The sequence below is a fragment of the Tamandua tetradactyla genome, chromosome 8 (genome assembly GCF_023851605.1).
Source record: "Tamandua tetradactyla isolate mTamTet1 chromosome 8, mTamTet1.pri, whole genome shotgun sequence".
NCBI lineage: Eukaryota > Metazoa > Chordata > Mammalia > Pilosa > Myrmecophagidae > Tamandua > Tamandua tetradactyla.
The window spans coordinates 12099854-12122140 of record NC_135334.1 but is presented as its reverse complement, the minus strand read 5'-3'; the positions used below and the strand labels follow the sequence as shown (position 1 = coordinate 12122140).

The 22287-nt window shown below is 42.8% G+C and overlaps 1 protein-coding gene across 1 annotated transcript in view; it reads right to left on the bottom strand.

The window, feature by feature from the left end:
- FEZ1 (fasciculation and elongation protein zeta 1) overlaps positions 1-14210 on the bottom strand; it is a 42960-nt gene extending 28750 nt beyond the window's left edge. The window contains exons 1-3 of the mRNA XM_077111932.1: positions 14062-14210; positions 7405-7760; positions 497-596 (exon numbers count right to left, since the gene is read on the bottom strand). Coding sequence (XP_076968047.1) covers positions 497-596; positions 7405-7715 — 411 coding nt within the window. The 5' untranslated portion in view covers positions 7716-7760; positions 14062-14210. The remainder of the gene's footprint in view (positions 1-496; positions 597-7404; positions 7761-14061) is intronic.
- Between the last annotated feature and the right edge of the window lie 8077 nt (positions 14211-22287).

Sequence of the window (22287 nt, the reverse complement as noted above, 5' to 3'; positions counted from 1 at the left end):
ACGTCCCATTATTGAATTTCAGGCAGAATTCCTTCTCCTTGTGTGCACAAGTCACTATTATCTGGCCCTAATGGTAGAAATCAGCCACAAGATTTGTCAGCAGTTGCCGTGGGCACTGTTTTTGGTGGGCTGACCTGTTTCACATTTCAGGTGGGAAAACCTGATTTTTTGAAACCAAAAAAGGAGCCTAGAATAGTCGCTCCCTTCCTCTTATTTCAGGCCACGTTATTTTACGCATCGCAGTGTACAGATCAAAAACAGAAGTTAGCAGCATTGTTTCTTTTAACAAGGAACCATTCCAATCGCCTTGTATATACTGATGTCCCCCCACCTTATTTTTCACCCTCTTCCACAACAGCTGCCTTCCCAACAATGATTTTGAGCCACTGTAGAACCTGGTGACATATTGTGGAAGACTGTTGCATTACTGAACCTTTTTCTAACTGGAACTGGCATCTTCTCCAGCCCTATCATATAAGGGCCCCCTGAGAGGTACCTCATTGTCAGAGCTGTTGCCGTTCAGAGCCTCCAAGTTTGGGTTCCTCCAGTCTTCTGAGAGTGAAGGGATGTAATTGTCTGTCAGTGCGTCCCACACCCTGTAAACAAAGAGAGGCTCTCATTAGCACACATCTGTGGCCTGGCCCCGCCCAGAGGGAGGAAAAGCGGGGGCCAGGGGAGGAAAGGGGCCTCTGTGTGTGCCAGGCTGAGATCATCTGCCTTCCAGCATGCAGGGGCGAAGCAGCTCAAAAACTGAATTAGAGGTAATACCCGGGAAGAAGGATCCCAGAGTATGGGACCTGGTCGGGGGCTTCGGTGTGAAGGCGTTTGCCTGAGGGAAGAGGAATTTCCCACCACGAGATACAGATGGCAGCATCTACAATCAAGACACCACTGGCCCTGGGAATAAAGGTTCCTCAACCAGAGTTGATGTCCTGGGAACCTATGCAGTGCCCACATGTTCCCTTTCCTACGGCAGAGAAGAATTTAAAGAGAGAGAGAAGGATGAGAGAGAGAGAGATCTAGGGAGGTTTTCTGGCTGAGTGATCTGAAAGATCAGAATCATCATCCCGTTCATGCGCATTTGAGGCTATGCATTTCAAGGGGCCTGCAGTCCCATCAGGAATTAACTGCTTGGCCAGTAACGTGGGTAAGGGGAGAATGCCAACACCGCTGCTGTTTACTTATCACCCAAAATGTTCGTGTGAGTGAGCCTGCAGTGCACAAGACTGCCCTCCAGCAAGGAGGAGTTTCAGTGTGCCACTGTCTCCCTCACAAACACACCAAGGCAGAAAGACAGGAGAGCAGTCAATGAATGCACCTCTGTTTAACACAATTAGTCCTCATGGGAGAAATCCCAGCTCTCTTTATCACATTTCTTTGTAAAATTTTGTTATGGACATTATAAGAAAGGTTTATCAGTTCTTAACACTTAACTTGCTTATTGCAGAAAGGCTGTTTTGGGGGCAAGGGAGAAATGGGGAAACTTCTGAAGTCACAAACATGTATACATCGGGAAAATGCATAAATACTTAGTCAATACTAAGAGATTAATGGAAATCAGTAAACCCAGCTCCTAAAACAGTGCCATCCTTAAAAGCCAGGGGTGACTGAGTTACTATTACATCACAATCAATGAGGGCTCTGTGTGGTCTCCTGTGGGTTCTTTTGCATATCAAAAACGTGTATGATATCTATGAGACCAAAATATAAGAAGATATATTTTGTTTAGATAAACTAATATAGGAAAATAACTATTTAAAAATAAGCAAACGTATATACATACGGATCAAATTCAAATCATAAAAGTATGTTGAACGTTGTTGAGAAAGATAAATGCAAAAAGTAAAAATAAACCCCAGAGTATACGGACACTCAAAACCAGACATATAATAATGGGACAGGAGATGGGGGAGGGAGGTGCTGCTAACATTTACGAAATCAAGAATGGTATATGACGTATGGGTATATAAGCAAAGAGCATTTTCCTGAAGCACACCGCAAACAGTTGGTGATGAAACAAATCAATGGAACCCCCAAAATACAATTTAATGGCATTTATTCTATATTTTCTTGCCATTATATGAAAGCACTTCAAGAATTCATCGTGCTCATTAGACATTTTTCAGCGGGATTTCAGAGCCTGTTTCTTAAACCATGGGTGATATCCCAGTCTCCATCAGGCACCAGTAGAGCTGCACCAATCCTGGCTAATTCTAAAATCAAGTTCCATTTGCACTCTGAAGCCAAGGGGCAAACATGATTTACTCTCTCTAAGGCAAAACTCCGAGACAGCACTTCCAAAGGAAAGGCCAGGGGGGGAATCATCCTTACCTTCAGCTTTACATTCTCTGCAGTGACCTAAAACAACTTCTGTAAATCCCAGCTCCTTCCAACCCCAGTCCCAAATCCCTCCTCCCCACCCTCCAAGCACTACTTGTTGCTAGAAGAAACATCCATGCGAAACACCGACCTTCAGATTTGTCACTGCAGGAAGAGCCCAGAGAAGTGAATTCAGCAAAGCCCAAAATAGGCCTTTTGTACCTCTCGTAGGCAGGAAGGAAACTGTAGCCTTTAACTGACTGCGCCACCTTTCTAAATGACCTCGAGACTGTTTATCTCCTTAAAGTAATAATGGGACTCTCTCAGATCATTTAGGAAGTGCCCACTTTTTACATCTGAGCCTCCCCCTGATTTAGTCTGGATCTCATCTTCCAGTTCTAGGTTTTTAGTGACAGTTCCCTAAACTTTTATCTCCATGAGCTTTCAAACCATCCCTGTTCTCTTTCACATTATGCCCAGGTTTTCTTTTGTCTTTTTCACTTTTTATCCTTTGAGGCTTCCGAGCAGCCCTTTTAAGATAAAGCAGCAGCCATCCCTTTGTAATCACTCACGTACCCTTCACGTATATATTCAGGGGACGTTTAATAAGACAACCACGGGCAACAGTTACTGAGCACATAAGGTGTGTCGGCTTCTCTCTATGTAAATTAATCTGTTCTTTCCCCATGACTCTGCGAGGTAGGCACTGACTAGAAAAAATGATTAAACAGAAGTGGGACTTGCACCCAAACAAAACAGCTGTAGAGCCTATCTTCCTAATCATTCGACTCATCCAACTCTGTGAGTAATACGCTTGGCATGGGCATCGCAGAATAATATAGCGAGTTCCAAATCAAAACCTAGAACAACGGTTGAGAAACTGGCTCTGTACTAAAAACCCATGCCTGCGTTTTTCTGGACATGGTGCATTCAGCAGCCTATCAAGGAGGACTGGCAGGGGGGCACCTGCTGTGCACCTCGGTCTTCAGCCCAGAGAAGGTAGATGGATAGAAGGCAGGCAGCCTCAGGGATGGAGGAAAACTTGGAGGGAGTGTCCTCCAGCTGGTGGAGGGAGGGAAGAAAACACAACGCCTTCAGTGGGGAAGAGAATGGGAAGGGCTTTTATAACCAGAGAGGCTGTCTACCCTCTCATAAGCACAGTTCTTGGGAGTGGCTGGATTTCCTTTGATAAGTGCCCTGACGTGGATGGTAAAATTTCACTTCCCTGTGCCACTGACCCTCGTGGGGGAAAGGAGACTTTGCAAGCTATCTCTCTTTCATCAAGGAGCTAGGACTAAATAGATTACCTCGGTTCCTACCATTTTGCTGCCAAAGCCCCTGAGATTCAATTCGCTCTCTCAGACCCTTTAATAACAGAGAAAGCTTTTCATGTTTATACTTTATAGCTTTGGCTTAGATGCCTGTAGAATTGACTAAACTGTTTTTTCTCCAGAAAGGGCTGAAGATTGGGAGAAGATGCTGTCAGAATAGGAGCAAACCCAAGGGAGTGAGTTGGACCAAGATAAAGTTTAAAAAGTGCTACAGGGCCTGGAATGGTGATATGGCCAACAAGGCTGATATATGTATGTATGTACATATACCTATTAGGCCTGGAGGACAGGACGCCGTCCCCCTGTGATGTGACCGATTCCTGGCAAATATTTCAAAACGCCTCTCCCACCCCAAGCCACCCCAGCCCTCATCTCCTTCAACCTCCTGCAGCTGCCCCCTTGCCATCACCTCCCATTGTTCAACCTCCACTGTCCGGCAGATGCATTCTTGCAGTCAACTGCCCTTACTCAACATCCGTCCTCAGGCATTTACAACCCTGCATGTCTAAGGCAGCGCTTACTTTTTAAACTTTACCAATGGAAAGCTGCCGTCTCCTAACTTAGCCCCGTATTTCTGAAAACTAGCCAATAGAAACCTGCCTAACCTTTGTCCCCCAACTCCCTAACCCTAAACCAGAAAAACCCTATCCCCTGCCACCACGGCATGTTGCCGGCTGGCCGTTTCTCTCTCTCTTGAAATGCTGCCCGAGCGGCTCTGTTTCTTCCTGAAATAAAACATTTGCCTGAATTCCTTTGTGCCTGCCTCATTCCTGGTGAGTCTGCTGAGTGCCTTTCATTACTGACCTTACACATCTATTCCCGACAAGGATGGTTAAACAGCATAAATGGCTTCTGTTAGGATTCCAAATTGGTATCTCTACACTTCCCTCTACGGCACTTTGTTTGTGCCCTGTCATGCCAGTGTCCACTCTTAGATGTGTGTTTATATGAGTAACCTTCTGCTTTTAATATTCAGAAATTATTAATTATGAGCACATTAATGCCTTTGAAAGACTTTTTAGATTCTTGCAAATCCTTAAATAAAATCAATACTCTCTCTGTCTTTTATATAGGGTTGCTGAACCTCTAAGAAGAGAATTGCTTTCCTAAAAGTCATAGTTATTTGTCATCTCTGTGTATCTGCTTATTTGGTATTTACTTGTCTTCAACCTAAATTATGACTGACAAAAAAAAAGTTTATTGATTGTATGGGCTTTATTTTTTACATAATCTTTAACCCAAAACTTCTGTCTTATGGACAGGAAACAGCTACCTGCTTCATTTTTTCTGTCTCTAATCAGGAGGAGGGAGAGAGGCTGTCCATTCCTATTTGTAGTGACCCCTCAGATGCCTCCAGATCCTATTCTTAAGGTAAAGGAAAAGGATGATCACACTTATTCAAAGAAGAGATCCTGGAACATCTGCAGAATTCAAAAACAGAGACTCTAGATTCAAATCTGACTTTCCTTTAATGCCTGGAACTGAAAAATCAGAGACAGGTTGGTATTTTGGTCAATTCCCTATTAGCCAAATAGTTCCAAACAAGTACTAATGGAATCAAAACTGTTATGGGGATCACTCCCTTTGCTTCATGGTTTGTGCTATCTTTAAGGAGATTAGTTGGAAAGTATTTCGTTGCTTTTAAGGTTCTATTACTTGGCTCTATCCCTAAGGATCCACCCCCAAACATTTTCAATTCATTTTTGGATGATACGTTCCTCTATATAATAAATCAGTGCAAGTTTATTATAAAGTATTAGAGTACAGAGAATGGCAACTAGGTAAGATGTTAAATTGTCCTTTTCCCTTACCAAGTCATAATTTTACCACTGGAACGTTTAGACAGATGTCTATAGAACAAAGTGTGCCACTTAATTCTGATTTTTATTTTAAATTGTAACAAAGCATTAGACACACTGAATGTCTAGAAGTGCAATGTTATTTTCTCTTTTCCCCGCTTCCTCCCTTGATACTGTCCCCAAATCATGCATAATCTCTAAGGGATTATTCAATCTTGAGTCTCTTACTGAGGCAGTCAATGAGGCAGGCACGTCAGAAAAATCAGGAGAAGCCTAATAATCCCATGTGACAGTAATTAACACTGAGGGGCCTCTGTTAATGGGCTAGAAGGGAATAAGAATCTGCTCACCGGGCCTTCATCCTCAATGAGGCAGAAGGGGTTTATATACGAGGAAAATGATTTGTTGGAAGCAAAAGGAATTGGACGCATCTTAAAATGTCATTTTCAGAGCACAGCCTGGTTGAGGTAAGAAATTAGGTTCTTTTCAAGGCCTTAGCTCCATTTCATCAAGATTGAGCTCTAGAGGTTTCAAAGATGAGGACCCAGGCAGTCAACTAGAGATAAGTGACTTGTCCAAGGTCACATGGCAAGTTAGTGAGAATATGGAAATTAGGATGCATAGCCTTTGCATTTTCAGATCATTGCCTGGTGCACTGGAGTGAAAAAGTACTTGGTCTAATAAAGCCCCAGAGTCATTCTTTTTGGACTCATAGGAGTGGAGCAAATTATAACAGGTTCAGAGTCTAAAAAAGAATGAGTCTGAAATTTAAAATTGAATTGAGATATATGGCCCACAGTTATATTTGGTCATCGGAGCGAAAGTTTCTCTGTGGTCATACCTTCAGACTGGCACTAATTAAAAAGAAAAGAAAGAAACGGCATGGGCTGGGAAATACATTAGATGTACCTGCAAAGCTGGCTATTATCGCTCATCCACTTCCTCCAATATACAGTATTTCATTCAAAAAATACTATTTGATCACTTACAGTTACTTACTGTATCAAACAGTGTGGAGGAATACAATCGTGAGTAAGACAGCAGATGGACAGCCCTGTCTTTCTGGAGGTACAGTCTTAGCAACCATCAAATAAGCAACTATCTCCCTTGTACAGTCAGATTCAAAGTCATAGGATATACCTCCCTACCTTATTTGTTTATGGGTAACTCTTTCTATTCAAATCCATAAAAAGAGGAACTGAATGTCCATGAGCAAGTATTTGACATTTCTTGTGTGATTCTTAAAGAATGAGATATATTTTATCTCTACTGGGAATACATGTATTTTTTTCCAAATGCCTAAAACACCCTTTTTAAATTTGTATTACAAATCACCCCCTTCTTCTCTTTTTAGTCTCTCCTTGAACAATACTTTTTTCAGAACTCTTTTCTTGACTACCTTTAACCCCCTAAAAGGTAACTTAGCCAGTAACTCAGGGAATCTACATACTTCAAAGCCACTTCACCCAGTTGTTTTTATTTTGTCCAAATAATTCCCTGAATTCTCAATTCAGAAATTATATTTTCTTATTTGGACATATCCTGACATTTCAGTGGTTCTTGTGCTTCTTGGAGCAAATTAGTCCAGTGACATAGGTTCTCCAACATAATTAACTGTTTTCCGCTCTGGATGGATTACTAGTGATACAAGAAAGCTGAAGATACACCCCAAAATGTACCCTGCTCCTGAAATTCTGTTTTATATCTAAAAAACCCTTCTATTTCCTAGAAAAAGGCTTCATCCTCTAGCTCAATTTAAGAAAGCTTTCTACAAGGTGACTCTAAAGGGACCTAAAGGGAACAAAGTCAGCAATTACCCAGGCACAGCCCTCTCACAACATAAAAAGATAAGTAAATATGCCATAAACATAGAGATAGAAATTAATCCTATGTCAAGGAGCCTCGGGCTATAGGATTCCTGTCTGAAGCAGGAGAGGGTCATTAAGGCTTCTTACTCCTCATCCTGTAGGGTCTCCTCCTCCTCTTGGATCTGCAACTGGTTCTTCACAGGAGCTAGGTTCTCAGTCTTGGCATTGTAGTTCCGAAAGCAGACATTGAGCTTCTCATCAAATTCATTCACGAGGTCTTCCATGGACTTGAAACTGATTATTTCAGAAGAAAAATTCTCAAGCTCGGAGAGAGAGGGATCCTCTAGATGGGGGGGAGATGAGCCATAGAAACTCCGGGGCTTCTCCTCCTGGTCCTCTGAGCAGCAGGGCCGGAGGTCCTCAAACTCTTCGTCCAGACTCACCAGCGGGGCCTCCATTCTGGCACAGCAATGAACCAGCAGCAGCTTTCAGGATTCGCTTATCTACAAAGAAACATCACGGTCACGTGAGTTTGGACTGGGCTTCTGAGCTTGTTCCGCTGAGGAACACTAAGAATATTATCCACGATCGTGGATTCCATTACTCTCTGTTCTTCCAGCAACAGAGATACCACTTTCCTGGCATCCCTCCCTTCTGCACTTCCTCACTACTATGCTGTGGTCACCTGAATTATGTACTCCAACAGATACGTGTTCTTAATCTCAATCCACATCCCATTGTAAGTAGGACCTTCTCAATTTGTAGTTAGGATGTGGCCCACCTGCATGAGGGTGGGTCTTAATCTGATGGCTGGAAGACTCATAAACAGAAAGCCACTGGGAGAAGGCAGAAGCCAGAAGTCCGCAGAAACCAGAAGAGAAAAGAGAGGACATTGCCGTGTGAGGCAGAGATGGGACCCCAAGGACTGCGGCCAGCCAGCGCCAGAATACCACTGACCCTGGGAGGAAGCCTTCTAGCCTCCAAAATTGTGAGGCAAATACATTTCCATTGTTTAAGCCAGCCCGTTGTGTGATATGTGTCAGAGCTGCCTGCCAAAGTAAGACATAGGCACTTAAGGAGTTCAAATATCTTTGTCAGTGTTAATCATACCAACCAAAATACAGTAAATGTCAGAAGCACACCTGCTTGCAATTTCTTGCTCCAAAAATCAAAGCACAACGATTAAGTACATAGCCCCCGGAGCCAGACAGTCCAGGTCTGAACGCTATTCTGCCCCTACCAACTATGACCTTAGACAATTTACTTAACTTCTCCGTGCTTCCTTTACTCTTCTTCAGATAGAAATAATAGCAAGACCTACCCCAAAGAATTGTTATGAGATTTAATGGAGAAACACAAGCAAAATTCTTAGGTACTGCCTGGCAAATAATAAATATTCAACATATTCTATTTATTATTGTTATTATTATTACCATAGCTCTACATCTCTAATCATGATTCTGAAATCCAAAAAAGCTCCAAAAACTAGAAGTTTTCATATTTGGCAGCAAAATCTGATCTGACCTAAACTCATTTGGCAACTAAACCCGAGCTATGTGAATATGGATGTTTATCCTAGTGAGTTTTGCTATAGAAATATTAATTCTTTTTTAATTATGAGGATTACTGTACCAGTCCCCAGGAGGGGGTGCTATGCAGAATATGCGCTCTATTATTATTCCCCAAATTTGAAATAATCTGAATTCTGAAACATGCCTGGCCCCAAGGGTTTTGGATAAGGGTTCACAGACCTGAGTATTGATATCCTTGTCATTTGAAAACTGCCAAAGAGAATTTTCAGTTGGCAGCTGAGATTTTCCCAGACACAGAGGATATGCTTGGGAGCAGAGAAGGAAACTAAATGATTCCTCTAATCCTGTAAGAGGCAGACCAAACTGTTTATGCACTCCAAAGCCAGCCACCACTACCATCTCCGGTGCCTGTCCTGGAAGGCTGCATACTCAGGCCTCATTTTCCAGCCACTTCTGGAGCCTCATGCTTCATCTGGCCCTATTCATACATTACCTTCAACTGTGATTTATCCATCAAATTGTACTTCCAGGCCTCTCCCTAATTTTAATTTAAATTACTCAAGGGCACAGATGTCCTCTGGATATCCTCCCTGGCTCCCAGCACACACTGCCCTGCCACTAGTCAAGCAATCAAACATGTGCTAATTGAAAAATGATCTTCTGCTCCCTACATACAGTTTCCCATTTTGAAATTTCAGGCAGCACAAGCATTGTCATCCACCACACCCTTCGCTACATGCTCAACTTCCATCCTCATAACACAGAAAGGCAACCAAGCTTTTCTCTCCTGTGGGTATGGTTGTTGAGCCATTGGAATGCTAAAATGGCAATCACTATCTTAGGAGAAACAGACAGCAACAGCCATGGATTTTGCCCTTATTTGCCTGTTCTCCATCATGCCCTACAATACTAAAACTCCAAATAAGCAAAGCAAAGGGCATACGAATTGAAGGCCAGGGCAGTTCTTATTGGGATTTTCCTGGAATTTAGTCAGCTCCAGCACCATCAAAATATATTCTGATATAGGTTACCAGGAGATAGACTGGAGTTAGAGAATAAGGAGTTGATGCTTAACTTGTATAGGATTTCTAATTAGGCTGATGTTAAATTGTGGAAATGGTCGGTGATGAGGGCAGCGCATTACTGTGAGTACAAAAAACAGTACTGAAATACACAGGTGAGTGTGGTTAAAAGGAAAGCTTTAGGTCATATAATTTACCAGAATAAAAAGTAAAAGATAAAACAGGACTGTACAACACAGTGAACCCTACTGTAGACTATGGTTAACAGTACAAGTAGCAGAATGTTCTTTCATGAATTATAACAAATGTCTGATGCTAATACAAGGTGTTAATAATAATGTAGTATTTGGGGGAAATGCACCTAATGTAAATTATAGTTGAAAATGGTCTGATTTTAACAATCTTTCATCAATGGTAACAAAAGTAGCTACTGTTAAGAAAAATAGTACAATTATTTTTTAAATGCTATCATCAATTGTTAACAAATGTCCCATGCCAATGCAAAGGTGTTGGGGACAGGATGGTTTATGGGAATCCTATATTTCATGTGTGATTGTTCTGTAAACCCACCACTTCTCTAATAAAAAAAAAGTAAAACATATTCTGAGCATTACAGTTTACAAAGGCAACACGATAGTCCCTTGGAACACAAAAGGATATAAAACAGTAAGATATCCTGGAAAACACAGGCTCAGAGCCAGCAGACTTGCCAAAGCCTGGCTGGGTGAGACGTCATTATGGGTAGCAATTCCTTCATTTGTTAAAATGAAGGTATTGGTTTAGAGCCAACACTTTGGGGAGTTAATTTTAATAACTTATTAATGATTTTAATTTCAGTAATATATTTTATTTAATCCAGTATATCCAAGTGTTATCATTTCAAGTCCACATTTTAAAATATTAATGACACGTTTTCATTCCCTCTCTTTTTTTTAGACAAAAAGTCTTTGAAATGTAGCGTGTATTTGATACTTACGGTACATCTCCATTTAAACTGGTCACATACCAAGTGCCAACAGAGCCACATGTAGCCAGTGGTGACCATACTGAACAGCTCCAAGCAATACAGAATCCTTGCCCATTAGAGCATTCACTTGGGGACTATATACCCTTAAGGACTCTTTGAATCTCTCTACATTCCATGAAATTGGTTTCCTTTGTAAACCTATGTTTCGTATTTTATGCATTTAAGAGCATTATTATGAAAGGGAATCCATAGGCTTCTCCACATTGCCAAAGGATACAAAATGGCACAAATGATGCAAATAAGATTAAGAATCCCTGAGCACTAGACAGGTGAGTTTAGAAAGATCTCAGAGTGGGACAGAGAGGAGAGAAGATTTCACAGGGATTTAGAGGGATTTGAATGGGTTCTGGCAGTATTCTGTGATGGTCAGACCTAGGCTACAGGATTTCCCTCCTGGCCTTATCACTTCCTAGCTATGAGACTTAGGGCAAATGATCAACCTCTTTGTGCCTTAGTTTCCTCATCTGTCAAATAGGGTTTAAAATAGTACTACTCTTAAAGGTTATTTTGTGGACTAAATGAGATTAATCTCTGAAGGGCTAAACACAATGTGTGAATACAGAAAGTGCCCAGTAAACGCCAGCAATTCTAGGAAAATGGGGATAACTTAAATGGGAATATGGGCAATGTTTCAGGTAAAAGAAAACTTCCATCATGGTTTAAATTGCTTATCAAATGAGAACTATTTCTGAATGAATTTTAGGGTCTTTTTTTACTAAGGAAACCCTGCTCTTTTCAGTTCATTTGACCAAAGCTTCTTGGATCACAGGTCACTGGTCCCCTTCTAGAGACAACAAAGCTAACCTGTTCATGTTCCAGATATTTGAATTTCTTTTACCTTTGTACTCTTCACTGCAGAGGGCAGCGGATGAGGTGGGGAGGCCTGGGGTGGGGGTGGTGCTGCTGGAATGAGAAAGTGATACCAGGGGGGATTCTGATTTGAAATGAACCAGTCTATACCATCCATCACCAGCTAGAAGCCAATCCAACCAGAATATGGGACTAAGATGGAGTTTCAAATGTTGGCAACAGCAAGATTATGCAGAGAGTATCTATTCTCGGGCTCCAGAGAAAATGAATTCATCTGGAAGATTATAAAAGAAGAAATGAATACCACAGCTCCAGAGTCCAGAAACATGGTCCACAAGGTAGCCTGATTTTTTTCATCAGCTCATTACCTAAGGGCCAAGAAACACTGGGTGAATGATCAGCGGAGATGGAGCCAAAGCTGAAAGTCTGTGTTGGGAATCTGAAGTCACCCAACACCCAAACTGAACCTAGCATTTGCAGAAAGATCCCAATTTGAACCAGGGTGAGACAAGGGTCAAGAGCTCTGAATAACCCTGACAGCCTCAAGGAGAGGTCTCTGGGTTGTGGCTAGCAGCCCTTTATTTCTGCCAATCGAGTCTTGCTTTTGCCACTGCCTTTTGCTCTTCTCTCTTAATGAGGTACCTTTGTCCCCCAACTAAAATGTCTGAAACAATCTCCCACTCTTCCATCCTTGCCCCAGTTCATCTCAGAAGACTCCTCCTTTTAAAAACTAGGGTTAATATGAATCACAGCACATCCTCTTTCTCTATTCTTCCAAAATCAATTAAAAAAATAAACACACGCAAAAATGACAGAAAGAGGGAACCATTAAAGAGTCATCTTTTTCTTTGCTGCTGCATCTTTAGACAGAGTACAGGACTATAGTTTGATCATGTCCTAGAATCTGTTCCATTTATTTTGGCACCCAACAGATAGTGTAATTTGGAAAAGAAAAGACACACGCGGAGCTTAACAGAGATCCAGTAGGAGACATGAAAGCTTCTCCCTGCAGTATAATGAGGCGGTAGCTGCAGCTTGGAGCTGCAGTACGAATTACCAGCCCTGCGTTGCTGAGCTGAGCAGAGTGTAGCAGAACAGAGCAGAGCACTAGAGATTTCACCACGTCTCCCCTGCTGGGCCTCCTCACCTTCCCAGAGACCCCATTCCATACCCCCTTCTTCCCATTATTTGTCCCATAAATATGCTATTCATATTTAATCTCAGTTTTCTTCCTAAAACCTGCCCACCACTGATCCTCCTTCCGATTTCCCACAGCTCCTCTGGAAAACCCATTGTACATACTTATGACAGCTTCACATTTTGACAGAAAAGGGGGTATTTCGTTACATATAATTCAGTAACTCTTGGTCCTGACTTGCCCCTCCTCACCCCCTCCATGGCGGCTCCTTTCACCTCCATCTCAGATCCACCCTCCTCCCTCTGGTCTGGTAGGGTAAAGAAAGGCTCCTTCAAGTAGCACAATGGCTGGCACGCCAAGGAAACTGGGCTCGACGGGCGCAGGCCGGACTATACTCGACTGCCCTTTTAGTCAAAGAAGACTGGACACGGGTGTCGAGGGGGGCCAGGAGTGTCGAGCAGCGAGGAGGGCAAGTATGGGCAAGTGGGGAGAAAAGCACTATGATGATACCTCGCAGGACTCGGTCAAGCGTTGCCCACACGTCCGCCCCCACGCCCGAGCTCCAGAGGCCTGGGTCCACAGAACTACAGCGCCCCCTTCCCCCTTCCCCCTTCCCCCACCACACTGTCCTTTCTCCAACCTGCTTCAGTAGTAAAACAATCGCTCGCCCAGCGTCTGCCGCAGCTGCCAGCGGTTCTGACTCTGCAGGAATGCACGGTCCGGGAGAAAGACTAAGCACCCCGGGGAGGGGCACGTGCGGTTGGGGTTAGGTTCTTAGGGCAAAGACCAGTTTGGGGTGTTTAGAGGTGGCTGGACCAGATAACGGTCCTGGGAGGAGGCAGCAATCCACAGCTTCAACATCCCAGCTGCAGGCAGCGCTCCCTGCCTCCATCAGCCCGAATCCCACGCTGCCGCCTCTCTCTGCGCGCGCACACACACACACACACACCAGGCCACCAGGCCTGCTAGGCAGCCGATGCTCTGAAATAATGCTTGAGTTGCCCACCATCCGCATATCCCGGCCCTGGGCCTTCTATCCCCGGGACGCTCTGCCAAGAGCTGGGCAGGAGGGCAAAGCCTCCGGCTCTTCCTTTCCGATCCCGGGTTCGGGGAGTCCCGGGTTGCGGTGAGGGGTGCTGCGGCCGAGGGCTGCGGCGAACCCAAACCATCCGACCGGGAATACCGAGTCCCGGGGCCTCCTTCACCACCCTGCATTGACCCCCCCACCCGCGACAGGGGTCGGGTACGGACTAAAGTCGCCCCACGCGACGGCACCTTGTGCGGCTCCTGGCGGAGGGAAGCGGATCCCGGGGTTCAGCCGCACATCCCCATCCACCGGCCGCGGCAACCGGCCGGAGCGCAGCGCAGCGGCAGCGGCGAACCAGCTAGGCAGCGAGCGGTCCCGCGACAGCTCGGGGTGCGCTCCTCCGCCCGCCACCTCCGCCCCCTCCCCGCGCTCGCGCCCCGGCTCTCGGGGGCGCGCCCGCACTCGGGTACACACACACCCCTCCCAGCTGGCACGCGCAGGACCCGGACGTCATTTCTTGTTGGCATTCATGGTCTTCCTTGGAGCACGTGGGCCTCTCTGTTAATATTTATGAATCACCGTCTCTCACTCTTTAACTTGGGCCTTTCGGCTCCCCTTATGAATATTCAGCATCTCCAAGGGACCTGCCCCTCTCTGGGTTCCTTATAAAGGTGTAGGCAGGGAGGTGAGTGGGTGACAGGCAGATGCTCGCTGACACTCTCAGCCACACATTTGGACTTTCTGGACTCTCCTTTCGACTCTCCTGGGAGCTGAGAGGGCAAGTTGAGGGAGGCCTCCCACCGAATCCGCTTCAGACCTTAGGCCAAAGGTGAGAGAGGGGCATGGGGCGCTTTTTTCGCCCAAAGGTAGGAGCTGGATACAGGCTGAGAAATCGGAGTGAGAAGGTTTCAGACCCTTCCAGGAGAAGGGCTTGAGATAAAAGCGGCCAATTCAAGAGGCCACTGAAGGAACGACTCTGGGGCTTTGTGAAAATTTACTCATTCATTTATCTTGTCTGCTATGCACAAAGCCCTGTGCTTAGGGGTGCTGTTACTACAAGGCTAAGAGCTTGAGAACCCGAGTATCACAGGAAGTCACCAGGAAAAGCTTGTCGGCTTGGAGAATCACAGGCGCTTTTGTGAGTTAAAGTTGAAGAAGGTTCGAGTCTGATGAAGATGTACTTCCAGGCTGATAGTCTCATTTATGCATTCATTCTACAAACATGTCAGGCCCTGCAGAGATGAGACAGTGAGCTGGTCATTCTGTCCTTCTGATGACATTAACTGGAGGGTTTCTTTCGGTTGGAGAGGAAGATACATAGGTGAATAAAAGATCCCTGTGTCTGACATCCTGGGTATATACTTGGTTGTGTGACAGACAAATTAACCTCTCTGTGCCTAATTGTCTGAGCTGTAAATGAGGCTAGCAATGCACCCTTTTGTGAGGTCTGTTGTGGGGTTAGAGGAGTTAATATGTGTGAAAAGGACTTCTAGGCACAGAGGAAGGTGCTGTGCAAGTCTTGGCTATTATCGTCCTTGGAGAAAGCTTGAGAGGCCTATCAGAGGCCGCTTCAGAGCATACTACAGATACACTGGCATTAGAGGAAATATAGCACAGTGATAAAGGGCTTGAGCTCCGTAGAAAACTTGGGCTCAAATCCCAATGTTCCATGTGAGCTGAGCAAGTTACTTACCCTCCCAGAGCCAGAGCCCCAGTTTCCTTTTCTATAAAATGGGGGTTCCAGTATCTACTACATAGTTGCTGTAATGCAGACCAAATAATATAATGTGTGCAAAAGGCTTGGCACAGTGCCCTGTCTATAATAAGTATTCAATAAGTGAATTCTGTTGTTACTATTTTTGTGAGTATACAAAGAAACTGGAATTGAGGACTGGCATTCTAGGCACCTGGGATGAGAATGCTCTAGTCCTGAGCAAAGTTATTCTTCCAGCGAACATTTTTTGATTGCATACTATGACCTAGGCTAGAAGCTGGAAAGGTTAAAATGAAGACAAGCCTTTAAGACTTTCATGCACTAATTTCCAAATTCTGCTACTTGGAATCCTAGAAGGATTCAATTAGGTCATTGGACATTCAATGTGTATTTATTAATACCAACCATGTGCCAAACTCAGTGCCAAAACTGAAGGTGCAGCCATGAAGGAGACAATCCGTGAAATTAAGCTTGTGGCACAGGACCTAGCATATAGTAGGTGCTCAGTAAGTGCTATTTATTTGTTGTTTGTTAGGAGATCCAAGGATCCTCCTTAGAGCTGATAGTTAAAGCTATTTACACCTTCCCACCCTGCCAATAAGAGTAAGTCCGATCTTACCTTGTGTCTGATGCTCCTTTCATCTACCATATCAACAGACGAGTAGAACATATGGAATAAAAATAAATAATAGGGGGAACAAATGTTAAAATAAATTTAGTTTGATATGCTAGTGATAGATGAAAGTAAGGGTGAGAGGTATGGTATGCATAATCTTTTCCTTTTTTTCTTGTTATCGTTTTATTTCTTTTTCTAAATCGATGCAAATGTTCTAAGAAATGATGAATATGCAACTATGTGATGATATTGAGAACTGCTGATTGTATATATAGAATGGAATGATATGTCAATATTTTTGTTTGTTGTTAATTTTTTAATCAATAAATAAAAAAATTAACAACAAAAAAAGAATAATAAGGGATACCCACACAGAAAAAGAATGAAATGTGACTGCCACCATACAGCATACAAAGAAAAAATACATACAATAAATATCTGAGTTGCACATCCAAAAAAAAAAAAAAAGAGTAAGTCCAGTCTTAATTTTATCCAGACTTAAAAAGAATTTCTAGAGTCTTAAAACATTTTAAAACAAATGACACTCCCAGTGGGCAAACATTGATGTTTTGAGCTGGATAATTCTTGGTTATCCGTGGTTGCCGTGTCCAATATAGGGTATTTAGCTGCATCTCTGGCCACTGGATGCCAATAGCACACACACACACTTTTTTTTTTTTACTGTATTTTTGTCTTTATTAGAGAAGTTGTGGGTTTTCAGAACAATTATGCATAAAATGCAGGATTCCCATAAACCATCTTTGTATTAAAACCTTGCATTGGTGTGGAATATATGTTACAGTTGATGATAGCACAGTTTTATAAATGTACTGTTAACTATCGTCCATGGTTTTGAAGCAATAACCTTTTAAATGTAATCTTAAAACTAAGCAAACTGGGAATTGTAGCAGTAACCTTTTTTTTTCCATGCATGTCTTTATTTTATAACTCATCTAACCATATAGTGGATAGAGGGGGTATCAGACACAAGGTTTTTGCAGTCACACTGTCACAAGATAAAAAGATCAAAGTTCAACCATTCCAGGTTTCCTTCTGGTTCTTCGAATACACTAGAAACTAAAAAGAAATATTCATATAATGTTTCAGTACTTGTAATAATTTGTTAAACCCCAACTTCTCTGTATACCTCCTGCCTCTCATTTGATTATTCTCTCAATCTTTAGGGATATCTGGGCAATGACCATTCTAAATTCTTCATGCTGAAAAGGGGTGTTGTCATTATGGGGTTGTGGAATGAAGCTGGTTGATGTTCTTGGAGAGACTGGTCCCTCTGGGATTCAGGGTTTGTCTGTCAGGGAACAATTTGGAGGTTTAATTTCTGAAAAATAAACTTAATAAGTAAAACTTTCATAAATTCTTAAATAGAGCCCAGGGTATTCTTTTGGGTTTTAAATAATACAGTTGATGGCTTGGCATACTGTGGCAACTTGCAACATCTGGCTGGAGCTTGCATAGGAGTAAACTCCAGAATGATGTATTGACTCTATTTGAAATCTCTTAGCCACTGAAACTTTTTTTTTGGTTTATTTCTTTTCTCTTTTTTGGTCAAGAAGGCATTGTCAGTCCAACAATGCCAGGGCCAGGCTCATCCCTGGGAATCATTTTCCACATTGCCAGGGAGACTTACACCTCTGGGAATCATGTTCCATGTGGGGGGGGGGGAAGGTAGCGAGTTTATTTGCAGAGTTTTGCTTAGAGAGAAAGAGGTCACATCTGAGCAACAAAAGAGGTTCTCTGCAGCCTCAGTTTTAACAACCAAAACTTTTTCCATACAAGCCAAACATCCCCAGGTGGGCGTGGGGGGGAATAAAATCATTAAGGTAAAAAACCACTACCTTAGAGATAGGCCAATAAGTGATGAGTGAGCATCCTGCTAGAGTGGAGTAGCATTTCTTACCCAGGGGACTAGCAGGGTGAACACTTGGGTCTGTGAAAGGCCTGGTGCACAGGGAGGCCTGTGAAAACAGACCCATGTGCCTGCATGATAGTAAGGCCACAGGGAGGCAGAGGTAGCAGGCAGAGGAGGGAAACATTTACTGAGCACTGACCACACATTAGATATTCACATAGATGAGCAAAACAGGTTCAGACTCTGCCTTCAGAAAATCTACTCTCCACTGTGGGGAGGTAAGACATGAAACACTGCATCAAGGAACTGTTTAGCTCCAGGTTTGTTCAGTGGTATGAAGAAGCAGTAGCACAGTACGCCTAAGCTTAGAGCTGGTGAAAGAGGTGGAAAGAAAGGGCTTCCTGGAGCAAGTGGCATTCAGGCTGAGTCTTGATGGATGACTACAATTGACCACATAAAGACCTTACTTGGTTCAAGGCCCTGAGTCAGGGCAGGTCTCCATCAGGCTGCAGAGTCTGGACTTCACACTAACATCGCTGGGCACCTGTGGTGGCTTAGAGTTGTATATCCCAGAAAAACATATTTTTCTCCTTAGTCTATGCCTGTGGGTGTGGACTCAGTGTACATAGGAACTTTGATGAGGTTTCTTCAGTTAAGGTGAGGCCAATCTGAAGCAGGATGGGTCTTATCCTATTACTGGAGGCCTTTAGAGTAGGCCACAGAGAGAGGAGCCACATGAAGCAACTAGAATCCAAAAGTCAACCAAAAGAACCCAGAGGAAAAGGAGAAAACATCATCGTATGTGTCATGTGACAAAAAAAGCCAGGAACCCAAAGATTGCCGGCTGGCCAGAAGATACTGACCCTGAGAGGAAGCAAGCCTTCTAATCTCTGAAACTGTGAGCCAATAAATTTCTGTTGTTAAACCAACACATTGCATGGTATTTGTTTCCGTAGCCGGGAAACCAAAACAAGCACCATTAGAGGTTTTTAATCAGGAGTGATAGGGTAAACAAATTAATGCAGAAAGATAATTTTGGTAGATGAATAGTGAATGAATCAGAAATAGGAGACATGGGAGGTAGGTAGCCAGGAGTTCAGGTGAAGGGTGAATGGGATAGAGAGGTAAGATCCTGAAAGACTTTTCAAAGGAAGACCTCAGCAGGCTAAATGCACTTAGCTGTGGGAATGAGAAGCGGTGATTATTTGGTTCCCAGTTTTGAGTGTGAAGAAGTGGGGAACGGGCCTGAGAAAGTGGAAGTAGTGAGTGGAGATTTAGTTTATTAATCACAGAGGACAAGATGGTAGCTTAAGACAAAAGCAATTTTGAAGGAAAGTTACTTAACAATGTTACATTAATATGTTTGTTTGACAAAATAAACATTAAAAGTTTGCCAATGGCTCTGTAAACTGATGGGGAAGAGACCAGGGAAAAGGATAAGATTAAAAATATAAAGTGATGAAGGAATAATTTGATAAATCAATTTCCCTAGGAATAAGACAGAATGGAATTAAATTTTAACACAGTTGTACAGAAATAAGCTTAGGAAGGAGGGAGTATATTTCTTCCCCAAGAGAGGGTAGATGGACAATTCCTTTAGGTAAGAAGCCTCAAAAAAATAATAATAGCAAGGCTCTATTAGAATTCCCATTCTAATAAGGTTAAAAACTACCCTTTGTTTAGGAGAGACTATACACCAAGACATGTGAAGAAGAGGGAAAAAAAGCTACTCATTGACAAGCTACTTACTTGAGACAATGACTTAGACATTAAAATAGAAGATAATGGACATGACAAATGTTTGTTCGGTGAATGAGCCGTAATATGCAAAAGTAGACTTGGAGAACAACTGAGGTCAGGACATAGGCACATACTGTAGGTTGTTGAAGATACTAGATACTGGGTAAATCATTGCTCCAGGAATCATGCTAATACTACCCTAGAGACTTATTTCAAGGGTTGCTGACTTTCCTGATGATAGAAACAAAGATTCTGGGAGTATAGAGTGTATTTAGAGGTCATCTTCTGGGCCGACCACCTGCACAAAACAGAGAACACTATCCCCCCCAGATGCTGTTACAGTTTCTCCTTAAATATTTCTAGTGATGAAATATTTGATTCCACTGGGCTGCCCAGGACTTTTTTTTTTCTTTATGACTTTCGAGACTATAAATGGATTTGATTTCTTTTTTATATTTTATTGTAAGAAATAACATATATACAAAAAAAAAAAACATTTCAAACCACACCGCAACAATTAGTTATAGAACAGATTTTGGAATTGGGTATGGATTACTTTCTACAATTTTAAGTTTTTCCTTAATATCAATATGATGATTCAGCAATCAGACTCATTTGTTAAATCCTATCTTCTTTGCTGTAACTCCAGCTTCTCCTTTCATCTTTCTCATAATCGTTGGGGTATTTGGGCTATGCCCCTTCTAACGTTTTCATGTTGAAAGGGGTATCAATAATATGGGCAAGGGGATGGATCATGTTGATATTCTGGAGAGGCTAGGCCCTCTGAGTTTCAAGAATTATCTGGCCCAGGAACCCATCGGAAGGTTGTAAGTTTCTAGAAAGTAATCATAGTGCAGGGAACCTTTACAGAATCTCAAATAGAGCCATAAATGCTCTTTAGGGTTGGCAGGAATGGTTTTGGTTGGGATTTGGCAAACCATGTGTGCTGGTTTGAAAGGACTATGTTCCCTAGAAAAGCCATGCTTTAATCCTATTCCAATCTTGTGGAGGCAGCCATTTCCTTTAACCCCTTTTCAGCACTATAGGTTGGAAGATTGATTAGATTATATCCATCGCCCAATTATGGATATTAACCTTTCATTAGAGGGAGATGTGACACCACCCATTACGGGTGGGTCTTGATTAGTTTACTGGAATCCTTTAAAAGAAGAAGCATTTTGAAGAGAGCGTGAGAACTGCAGAGTCCATGCAGCCCGATACCTTTGGAGATGAAGAAGGAAAATGTCCCCAGAGGAGCTTCGTGAAACAAGAAGCCTGGAAAGAATGCTAACAGACATTGCCATGTTCACCATGTGCCTTTCCAGTTGAGAGAGAAACCCTGAACTTCATCAGCTTTTCTTAAGTGAAGGTAATCTCCTGTGGTGCCTTAATTTGGACATTTTTATGAACTTGTTTTAACTGGGACATTTTCACAGGCTTAGAACTGTAAACTTGTAACTTAATAAATTCCCCCTTTAAAAGCCATTCCATTTCTGGTATATTGCATTCCAGCAGCTAGCAAACTTGAACACCATGTAAATAGCAGTATCTAGCTGAAGCTTGCATGAGAATAGTCTCCAGAACAGCCTTTTGACTCTATTTGAACTCAACCACTGATTCCTTATTTTATTACAATTCTTTTCCCCCTTTTGCTCAAGAAGGCATTGCCCATCCCAAGTGCCAGGGCCAGACTCATCATTGGGAGTCATATCCTACATTGCCAGGAAGACTCTCATCTCTGGACGTCATATCCACATAGGGAGGAGGGTAATGATTTCCTTGCGGAGTTGGGCTTAGAGACAGAGAGGCCATTTCTGAGCAACAAAAGATATCCTCTGGAAGTAACTTTAAGGCATAACTATAGGTAGGCTTAGTTTTTCCACTACATAAATAAGCTTCACAAGGGCAAGCCTCAAGCCAAGATCCTACTGACTAGTGAGTCCCTAATGTTTGAGACAGTATCTTAGGTTTCTCCAGTGGTAATATAAATGACCTTTTAAGGCTGAAAATTCAGTGACAGCAAGATATGTATTATGTTCATCTGATTTGATGTTTACTCTAGTTTGCAAGTTGCCAGAAGGCAATATACCAGAAATGGAATGGCCTTTTAAAACGGGAATGCATTAAGTTGCAGGTTTACAGTTCTAAGGCCATAAAAACGTCCAAATTAAAGCAAGTCTATAAAAATGTTCAAATTAAGTTGCCAACAAGAGGTTACCTTCACTCAAGGAAGGCCAATGAAGTTCAGGGTTTCTCTCCCAACTGGAACAGCACATGACAAACATGGCGGCGTTTGCTAGCTTTCTCTCCAGGGTTCTTCTTTCATGAAGTTCCCCCGGGGGCATTTTTCTTCTCCCTCTCCAAAGGTCTCTGGCTGTGTGTGCTCTGTGGCTCTTTCCAAAATGTTTCCTCTTTTAAAGGATCCCAGTAAACTAGGCAAGACTACCTGAAATGGGTGGAATCATATTTCCCTCTAATCAAAGGTTAATACCCATAATTGGATGAGTCACATCGTTGAGAAGATAAGATAATCA